The 10,672-nt window shown below is 42.6% G+C and overlaps 1 protein-coding gene across 1 annotated transcript; it reads right to left on the reverse strand.

The window, feature by feature from the left end:
• Positions 1 to 3,997: 3,997 nt before the first annotated feature.
• TMEM247 (transmembrane protein 247) lies at positions 3,998 to 10,288 on the reverse strand. Its single transcript, XM_054972495.1, has 4 exons — positions 10,229 to 10,288; positions 8,381 to 8,611; positions 6,643 to 6,966; positions 3,998 to 4,201 (listed from the first exon to the last, which is right to left on the reverse strand). Exons 1-4 carry the CDS (start codon positions 10,286 to 10,288, stop codon positions 3,998 to 4,000), a joined length of 819 nt encoding a protein of 272 aa, XP_054828470.1.
• Between the last annotated feature and the right edge of the window lie 384 nt (positions 10,289 to 10,672).

Raw genomic sequence — 10,672 nt, forward strand, 5'->3', positions numbered from 1 at the left:
TGTCCTTTAACAGCTTCATAGCACACAAGAATGCATCAAATGCAGTTTTTGCCAGCCTAAAGGTGCACTGAGGACAAATGCTACATCTACAGCATTTTTTTTCAAGCTAAGCATCTGTTAAAGGTACAGACACAATCACCAGGAGAAAAAAGTAGTGATCTTCACGTTAAAAGCCACAAACCTGCTTTAGGTGATCTGCCAAATCCCACCCAGGTCAGACGCCCTTTTTCACATATGAGGAACAAAGGCATAAATGGGCCAATCCAAAAAAATCAAGTCATTTGTGATTCTATTCAATGCCAATAAAATAGGTATTGTAGGCTGGTTTTAATCAAAGCTGGGGCCCTGCAAATAATTTATCCAGGAGTGCAAAACCATTGCTGTTGTTGTTATTTACAGTCTGCCTTTCTCGCTGAGACTCAAGGCAGATTACATACTATAAATCAACAGCTTCAATGATTAGGGCATTCAAATAGATAATACAATAGAGTACAGATTACAGAAAATGAAAACAAGCAGAAAATATGATATAGAGCTAATGCAATGCTGAAACAAAACTTAAGAAATTTGGCATGATATTAGATGATGTGGAAACTACTTGGTAGGAACATGCTTACAGGAACAGACCGTATGCAGTAGCATAGTCTACAGTCCCTATCCCTTTATCAAAGCATCTCTCTGAGCCATTTCCTTACAGCACAGCCTTATTATCTGTGCAGAAAAGCCTTCCTAAATACTTTGGTTTTGCACAGATTGCAGGAAGCCAGGAGAGTGGGAATTTTCCTGACTTCTTCAGGCAAGCTGTTCCATAAGCTAGAGGTCACCAAAGAGAATGCACGCATATGGACAGCTGTTGATTTTACCCACTGCAGGGTAGCACCTGCAGAAGCCCCTCTTCAGATGAGCGAAGCTGCCATGGTGGAGCATAGGGAGAAAAGTGATTGCATAGATATGAAGGACCAAGGCCATGAAGGGCTTTGTATGTGATAGCCAATGCCTTGAATAGAGCCCTGTAACTGATGGGCAGTCAATGAAGTGACTGCAGAATGGGAGTAACATGCATGCTCCACCTACCTCCGGCTAATAATCAAGCTGTGGTATAATGAAAAACACTTGATTGACAAGACATTTAAAAGGTTTGCAGAAACTGACTGACTGAGGTATTAAATTAATTAAAATACACAAAATAGTAATTTGCCAAAAACCATTCCATCAGCCAGTGCTCCTGTTTTTAAACACACACACATAGCTATTTTAAGATACGTGTTCTAAACACACAACTGAACATCATACGGGCCACTTCTGACATCCACACATTCGAGATTCTGTTTGCACTGGGGACTGCAACTATCAACCATATACACAATCTGTAAAAATGGAGGGTAGGAACTTTGCAGAGGAAGTCTGTGTGCTGTTGGTGTGCAAAAGGGACCTTGAATGGGGAGGGTCAGAAGTGGTACCAGAAGATGTCATCCTGACCCCCCCCATTCATTCATACACTCAGTGAGAAAGCTTAAGTAATGACTCAACAGTGCCAGAAGAGGGCCTAATGAGATCATTCTGGTGCCCTCTGTAGATCTGCTGCTTTTTCAATCAGAGGCTCTCTGCCTTCCATAACTACATGAGAGGCAGAAACTCACCAGGTAAAGCATTACTTATGATTCCATCCCGTGCCTGGTAAAGCTTCACCTGTTGATTTTCTGCCTGGCTGTAATGGCACAGAGCCTCGGTCTATAAAAAAAAGTAGAAACTGAGCATTTCAAGAAGACCCATGAACAGGATAGCGAAGCCCAACGTAGGAAACCTACCCAATCAGCATATATCACTTCTTAACATACATGGTATTAGTGATTCTTACAGCAACCCTGGAAGGCAAGCCACTGTTCTTATGCCCACATTACAGATGGGTGAAAACAATGGCTTGCCTCAGGCCACCTAGTGAGTTTATGGCAGAAGTGCCATTTGGACTGAGGACTTTCCAGCTCACGTCCTGATCCACTGTGCTACATCAGCTCACAAGATGTTAGGTTGAAGGATGGATCACCAAGATACTCCTGCAAAATGCTCCTCATCGTTTTTCTCTTTGCCCTTTTCTCAAAATAAAGCTCCATGCAACTTACCTCAGCATCCTGATCCTGCAAAAGTCTCCAGCAGTAGCAACAAACACCAGAGCCGATCCTCTTCCTACCTTCTTGGAGAGTAGCTTTAATTCTGCCCCTCAATTGCCTTCCTTCCCTCTCAGTCTTCCTTAAAGTGCTGCTGCTGCCTCTGGCTTCTAAGGGGTGGAGTTTCTTGACAGATATGCAGTCCTTCTGTCTACTGATACATTTGCAGGCAGACCTTGTCCAGTGATGATCAGGGGGAATATTTTTACCATCTGATCCTGCTGAAAGGGAACACAACTGCCTAGGGCAAGGGAAAGGTTTGTGGGGATTCTCTCCCTTCCCCAACGTCAATAATGCATTACTAAGAAGAAAATGAAAGTGCTCAAAGAAATATCAGCTTTAATCTTATCCTTTGATCTGTGCTGTAGAAATGACTAACATTACTGCACAGCATTACGTGCTGTGTGGCCTGAAGCCACACTTGCAACCAATGTATACACCATATCTCTAGAGCTCCGTGTTCTGAGTGCATTTTTCCCAACATGTTCTCCCCGCCCCTACTCCCTTAAATTCTCAGTTCATTAGGCCTATACACACATACTTGTCAGTCAGGGGTTAGCTCCAGTAATCAATGGAAGTCTCGCATGTGTAAGCCATATAGCAGAGCTAAACCACGGGGACAGGATTCCCACGTGGCCTTTCACATGGTATTTTCCAGCAGAGCCGCTTCATACATTCAGCTGCAAGTAACTGGAAGTGACCTTGAGATCCCCCCATCAAGTATATGGCCAGGAGGTCTAATAATTCTATATATACACATATTCCTCTCATTAATAAAAAAAACACAATGTTCATTTTATCACAGATGAAAATGAGATGACAAAATGGTACTGTTTTCACTGTGTTGTTTGTTCATTTTGTGACCCATCTTGATTGCATTGTTTGTATTGCATTTTATTGTATTTTTAAAAAAATTGTGTTACCTTGCCTTGAGGCTCAGCAAGAAATACAGACTATAAACTAAGTAAATTAATTTAAAACTGGTACCCAGAGTGAGTAACAACCCATATTCCAACTTGCCTTAACTCCTCTGAATAAAATACCAGAGCCATAGAAAGGTTGTCTCAGAAGAAGTGCCAACGGATATGGAGGAGGGCAGTGAATGAGGCAGGAAATGGCTGCTATAACAAGTTACAACCTGAGCTCCCACTGAAGAATATTCTGCTCGTTTTGCCTGTAAGCAGGCACACTCTTCCACCTCTAGGGATGGCCACTCACATCCTGAAAAACCCAAGGTGTTGCACAGGTATGAACTCATCCACTGGAAACACACAAGTTTCACCACAATCTCTCCCTTCCTATGTTCAAAGAAAGGGTAGGAGGAACTGGGGTATCATGCTGGCGTTGCCTGCTTTGCTCGCAGATGGTCCCTGGCATCTCACAGGCTCTCAGGGAGAGATGTCAGGAAGACCTGCCTCTCCTAACTATGATCTTTGTTGAGCTGTTGCTAATCAGAGTAGATCACACTACAGATCAACCAATGGTCTGACTCAGTTGAAAGCAGCTTCAGCTATTCACACGTCACAACACAATCAGATTTTTTTTTTTATTCCCGGTCATTTTATTAAGGTGGCAGGTTCAGGTGATCAGCTGCAGCAGAGGTGCTTGCAATTGAACAATGGCAGGCATCACTGAACAGCAGCATTCAAAAGCGGAAATGGGCCCTTAGATGGCTACATCTAAACTTGTATTTTCATTGCACACATTATAAGAGGGGGATAGTTAAGAAGAGGGAAGAAAAGGGGACAGGACTGGGAAGCAGGAGACTCCGGGAAGCTGTTTTTTCCTTTCTTCTTTTCCTTCACTGTCTAGAGTCTGTTATTGTTTCCTGGCTATTTCTTCTTATTTCTGTAACCCAGGATAGTCTTCTTGAAAATGAAATACAGCACAATGACAAAGCAGAATATGTGGTGCTTTGTAATAAAATAGAAAGCAAGCTCCCTGGCTGTGTAAATAACATGGATAAAGATGAAGCAGAAAAAAAATAGGGCATACTGGTTCTTGGGCTGGAGTAGTTCATGGAGCTCTTGTCCAATCTGCAGGGGAAAGAAAAAAAGGAAAGGAAATTATGTGTTTGTTAAGAAATGTGGCTGCTCTGTCTGACATAGGGCCAAGCTAGAAGTGATGAATTACACTTGAATGGTAAGTGAACAGACTCACGTGTATTCCTCCTTGTTCACTTGCGCTCCACTTGCACTTCACTCAATCATTTGCAAGTGGAGAGCAAGTGAACAAGGAGGAATACATGTGAGTCTGTTCACTTGCCATTCAAGTGTAATTCGTCACTTCTAGCTTGGCCCTCAAAATCCAGAGGAAGCTAAATGGGCTTAAACTTTCATTCTACAACCTTAAGGATGCTTCAGATTCTAAGGCTTTGGGTTGTGTTAAAGTTACTTATTACTTTTGTAACCCCCTTCTTTTTTTTTTCTCAAATCAGACCCAGACCGGCTCAGCTGCAGCAAGATGGTTGCGTTGTGCATCCTTCAAAAATACCCTGGGAAGTGTTGTGCAAATTCAGATACATTTCAAAACTATTTCAATGAATAGATTTTTGCCATGAAAGTCCAGCACATTTTGACTAAAGCTGGACTAAATTCTGGTGAAAGTGCTCAATCAAACAAGAAGGTACTTTGGTGATCAGAAGGGTGGTTTTAGATAAACCCACCATACATGTTCCCATGTATTCCCCCCAACCACCACATTTCCCCTTGCAGCAGAAGGATCATTCATGACCCCCTTTCCTGAGTGAAACACATGAAGGTTGATTTCCATTAACAGGTAGAACTGTTGGCATTCTTGTGACACTAACTGTTCTGAGGGAGGCAGCAAAAAATAATCTTCAGGAGGAAAATATACTGTACAGCCTGAAAGCAGAATGTGCCTGCATAGCCAATGGCCAGAGAAGTGGCAAGAGTCTCTCTGACAGCTCCCACAGGGCGTCAGTCTTATCACCATGTGTTTGCCCGGTTGCCACTCAGCAAATGCAGCAGGAGACAAGGAGGCCAGTCTTCTCATCCCCCATATGCTGAAATGAGCAGGTCTACTGGGATGTCTTCTGGCCCAAGGTTTTTTGCTGCTTCAGGCAAAATAAAATGTTATTATTCCCATTTGTGGCTGATCATATGATGAGCAGCAACAAAATCATATATCTAATTGTGAACTGGGCCATAGAGTGTGGATTAATAAATCCACACAATAGAACTAGGGGACAATGCAGGGATTTCTCTACAAACCCAAATAAAATCCCTACCTTTCTGAAAATCTAAAAAAAAATGTTTTTTTTTTAAACCAAAGAATTCCTGCTAAGCTCTCAATTGCCATTTGAGAGGTTGCTAGGCAACATTGCTGAGCCTTCCAAACTTCGGTTTCTGTTAAGCAAAGCCATGGAACAGAGGGGGACTTAGAGGCCATAACAACCTTGGAAGGGGTCCTGTCCCCCCCCCCCTGTCACGTCACATAATGGAGAAGGAGTCACTGGGACAGGCCTGGTGGGAACCATGAAAGACTCAATATCCACACCACTCAGCCCGGCCTGGTAGTGGTGGCTACCATATAACTTGTCCCAGCCCAGCAGCCACTGTACAACTGCTGGCACTGACCTGGCACTGGACACTGTACAACTTGCCCTGCCCTGCACCAGCCACTACATAACTGGGCTTGGCTTAGTACCAGCAACAGCCACTGTGCAATTAGGCCCAGCCTGGAAGCTACTGCGTAGTTTGGCCAGGCTTTTCTGAGGGACTGACTGTCAGGGGGAGGGAAGGAGGGAAAGTTGATGACAGTGGGACAGATAAAGGTAGGTTGGCAGTGGGAAGAAGGAAGTAGGAAAAGCTAAGCCAGGGAAAGGAAAGGGGAAATAGTGGGAGATGGGCTACAGGGGGAAATGAGATGCCCCCCACAAGTCTCTGCGGGTTCTCCACTTGTAATGTACTAAATGATTAAAAGTTGCTTTTTATTTTTAATGCTGCTCCTTTATTTCTTCCTTTTAACAACTGTTGTCTATAAGGCTGACAGTCCTGTCCCCCTGAATGTAAAGCCAATGGAGCTACTAAGCTGCTTGTGAGTGTACCTCATTCAAAAGGGCAAGCAGCAGCTCTCTTTCAGGTTGCCAGCAGGCCTGGAGAAAAATACCCTATCCTTTTAATAGAGGATAAATGTATAGAAGTGAACAGCTGACACTTTTCATGTGTTAAAAGAGGTTACAGGTTAGCCTGGCTAAGGAAAGGGTCACAGGCCATGGCTCAGTGGCCCAGCAGAAGCTCCCAGGTTCAATCGCAGACATCTCCACTTAAAGATCTGGCAGGAGATAGTATGAAAGACTTCCACCTGGTACCCTGGAAAGCTGCTCCCAATAAGATTTAACAATACTGACCTTAATTGGCCAGTTATCTGACTCAGTATGAGGCAGCTTCATACTGACTCTGGCTTCTGTTATTACTGAAATGTTGTGCCTGTCCATTATGTCTTCCTTACTTACTGATCGAGAAACTGCCTGGTGACGTATCCGTTCCATTTTTTCCTCATGCTGCCGCCTCTTTTCATTATCTTCATGCCTGTACCTCATCCTGGTCATTGCACCATCCAATCTTATCTTCTCCAGGTCAAGGTCAGCTGCTGTGATCTGCCTACTATGCAGCTGACCCATTCCCTCCAAACTGCTAACCTCAGCCATTCTGGAGTATGTTTCAGGCTGCAAAGCACTGGTTCCTCTTTGGGTGCTGACTGCCAGCCGCTCGGCTTGACTCTTATTGTCTACAGTTTCCATCATGTAATCTGGAATGTATGAAGAAGCTGGGGTGTCCTGAAACGAAAAGAACAGAAGAAGAGGTTGCCCTTCCTCCCACTACATCCAGCCTTGCTCTATAGACCTGCACTCTAAGAGATCTGGGTGATATCTACCATAAGGATGGTCTTTTGGGGAGTGGGACCTGGTTTTGGAATTATCCCCAAGAGGCACTCAGTTCTACTAAAATTTTAGCAATGGTTTAGCAAGATTTCAAATAGTATCTTCTGCTAGCCATTTGGAAGCTTATGAAGTTAGGCTGGGCTACATTAATTTGCTAATGCTGATCTAGTGTTTATTACAGTGCTTTTGATCAATTTGATATTGCTGGTTGATTTCATATGTTTTTAATGTACGTCTTACCTATTTTTATTCATATTGTTAGCCATACTGAGACTAAAATGTAATCCCAAAATGTTTTTATCGAAAATAATTCTCTGAGTGTTTCCATGTAGTGTGTTCAAGAAGGCTTATAATCAATGCAAACAATGTAAAAGAGACCAGTATAACTACAATGTAAGTGGTAATAAGCAACTGCAAAGCAAAACAGAAACCAACAGCAGAAAAAACTATTATATGACAAGTTGTAATTCATTTGGAAGAATAAGATAGTCTTTTTCCTCGTACTTAAAGAAAGAACAGTTCATGCCTACAGGACATTTCTGGAAAGCATTTTCCACAATGGGATTGCCGCCACTGAAAAGGCCCTGTTCCCAGGTGCTGTCTGCCTGAGCTCCATCCTAATGGTCTAAGGGAATTTCAAGGTTGTTATAGAAGCACTAGGATCAAAGGGAGGAACTAAAATGTAAACACAAACAAATAATTGTCTCACCATGCCTTTGATAGACATTTTTTGCTTTTACACATCTGTCCTGTTACAGTGGTAGCATCACCTGTCCCTGTGGAGCTGCTGGCCTCATTAGCTGGCAGGTGGCTCCCTCTTGGCACGCTCAGGGTTACAAGGAGAAGAGGCAGCCAGATATGTATAATCAGCAGTTGGGAGAGCATTACACCATATTTTAACCACATAGAACTTGGGGCCCAGAACAAGGGACTGCCTTGTCCTCTCTTCTGAAACTAGGAATCGTGGAGATAAACCGCAATTGTATGGGGACAAAATAATGCTGGAGTATGAGAGCACCTGAAGTCATAAAGCTCAACAGTTCCAGAGCATTAGTGGTATTTCTCTATTACAGGAAACACAAAAATAGGGTATTGTGGCACCTTAAAGACATGGATTTATTTGTGGCTTAGGTGTACACAATTTAGAGCCTTCACCACCTATACTATTTACATAGTACAATTTAAGATTTTTTTCCTGAGAAAAGGTCCACAGACCAACATCTCTATTAAAGTAGATGTTTCAGTGTTCTTCTCCCAGAGCAAAAATGACAACTTCTCTCTTCTGCATGCTGCCTTCATTGCTACTTACCATCTTTTCCCTGTGCTTTTTGGTGTCTTTGAGGGGAGTGATCTGCACAGCAAATTCAATCCCTGCCTGTATGTCCTTGAATTCTGCAATGCCTCCTTGGTAAGAGAATTCAGACTCCTCCAAGTTACTAGTATGATCTAGATCTGCTTGAATCTCCTTGTCTGTGTGATACACAGACTCTGTCTCAAAGTTAGAGAACTCGGATGATGAATGGGGATCTCTGGGTGTTTCCTGCAAAAGGTCAGAAGGAAGAAAAGGTCAGAGTTTAAGAATAGATGTAACAACCAACAGATGTCTTTATAGGAATGAGCTAGGAATGTAGTAATGCTGCCACAGAAGGTTGCAAGGGTCATCGTTTGAAGTAAAATTAATGCCATTTTTCCAAATGTATTAAATGTTTTTTTGATAAATTGCCATCCAAAGAAGTTTACAATAAAACTTATAATAAAAAGGTGATCATTAAGGATACAATGAGCCTGTGGAAACAAATTTGGAAAATAAGAGACTGACTTTTACAACCCCAGTGAGAATGTTTGATATTGATGAGACATGAAAGTACTAGGCTTTGGATAATCAACAGGACAGGTTCTGGCTCAGTGGTAGACTGTCTGTCTGCTTTGCATGCAGAGGGTCCCAGGATCAGCCCGAAGCATTTCCAGCTAAAGTGATAAAGGAGCTATGAAGAACCTCTGCCTGACACCCTTGAGATCTACTGCCAGCAGTCAGACTAGACGATATTGTCCTTGATAGACAAATGCTTGGTTTCAGTATAGGACAGCTTCATGTGTTCATACCCTAAGATTTTTTAAATTTATTTTCACTTTCAGCTTCTCACACATTTGGAAAAGGATATGAGAGCCACAAGCCGTGAGGATGCTTCAAGATCTCCTCAAAGTCTCTAAAATGCCACATTCTGTGCTCCTGCTGATACAGAAGAATGTGCTAGAATTTCTTACCATAGCAGATTTAGTCACAGGAAGAGTATGAACATCAATATTGGTTTCCAAGGCAGAAGCCTCTATTTCCCCATCTGCCCCATGTAGAAAAGCTGAAACCAGCTGCCCCGCTTTGAAGCAAACTCACTCCGTTCAAACACAAACCAGACTCCCTCTCCTAAAGTGCCATAATGATGCAAAAAAATTCCACTCTGATGACATCATAATTTTCCAGTTACCACAGCAGTTGAGATAAGTGTTGCTAAGAGCCCTTTGTGGATTGTCACATTTGCCTGATCTCACATTTATTCTAAGGGTTATTTTCAATGTTGCTGCTTGCTTAAAGCAAGGCTAGAAATGTAAAAAGGATTTGGTCTTTCAAGGATGCTTTTGTTGCCAGTGTAATTGTAATTTCATCTACACTGTCTGCAGGTTCTCTGAATTCCCAGATTTCCCACTTTTAAAAAAGAAGCAAGTTTCTACCTCCTTCTCTTGAGGAGTTATAAGGAAAAAGGCATATCCCTATAAAGGAAAGGGCTAGAGAATTTTTTTTTAATGAAAGCTGGGAATTCAGAGATCCTGCTACATCGACCATTACAGCGCTATAGTACTAATCGCTATCCATTAAAAATAAATAGAACATACTGAAAATGGGTGGGAAAATTTTTTAAATGCAGTGTTGGCAAAAGTGCTGCCAACATTTCAAACAGTGCAGTGCAGCGAGTACACAGACTGCTTGGGAACAGAAGCAAAGGGTTTTTTAAAAACCTGATCAATCCCACATTGCAAATGGGACACAAGCGTTTTCTCTGAAAAAGTTAAAAAAAAAAAACTTTTAACAACTAGTGGCCAAACCAGTTGCGTCTGAAACGGCACAAAAAATCCACCAGCAACAGCAGCCAGAACGGTTTACAAAGGCTGTGAGAAAAGGACTGTTGTCTCCAGTCCTCCTGGGCTTCTCTTTCACCCCCATCATAGCATTATGAAGCAAATTAGGCTGAGCTGGAGTTTGAACGCAGGACTTCCCTTCCTCCTCTCACTCTATTGACTTTACCAGATGATCATCATACCAGGCCCCACACACCAGATGGCCACACCCTCCAGCATTTCAGAGACAAAAATAGAGACACGTATGATTCTCACTGAAGTGGCTACAGCCTGTGAGACCCTGTCCAAGGCTCTTTGCCACCTGTTGTACTCTGTGCTGATTTACTTTGAAACTTCCTGTCCTACTCTGGCTTTTGAAGCAGGTGAAATGTTGGAGGATGTGGGACAGTTCAGCCTATCACTGACAGAGGCTTTACTATCACTGCAATGGTATCACAAAATCCCTTTTGTTCATTAGATGATTAGGATA

The sequence above is a fragment of the Eublepharis macularius genome, chromosome 1, assembly GCF_028583425.1.
Source record: "Eublepharis macularius isolate TG4126 chromosome 1, MPM_Emac_v1.0, whole genome shotgun sequence".
Taxonomy (NCBI): Eukaryota; Metazoa; Chordata; class Lepidosauria; order Squamata; family Eublepharidae; genus Eublepharis; species Eublepharis macularius.

Excerpts from the sequence above, each read along its gene's own strand:
- TMEM247 (XM_054972495.1), bottom strand. The coding sequence starts at position 10,288 with ATGGGGGTGAAAGAGAAGCCCAGGAGGACTGGAGACAACAGTCCTTTT. Across the intron at positions 8,612-10,228 it reads GTCCTTTTCTCACAGCCTTT|GAAACACCCAGAGATCCCCA; the intron begins GTAAACCGTTCT and ends GACCTTTTGCAG. Across the intron at positions 6,967-8,380 it reads AAAAGCACAGGGAAAAGATG|GACACCCCAGCTTCTTCATA; the intron begins GTAAGTAGCAAT and ends TTTTCGTTTCAG.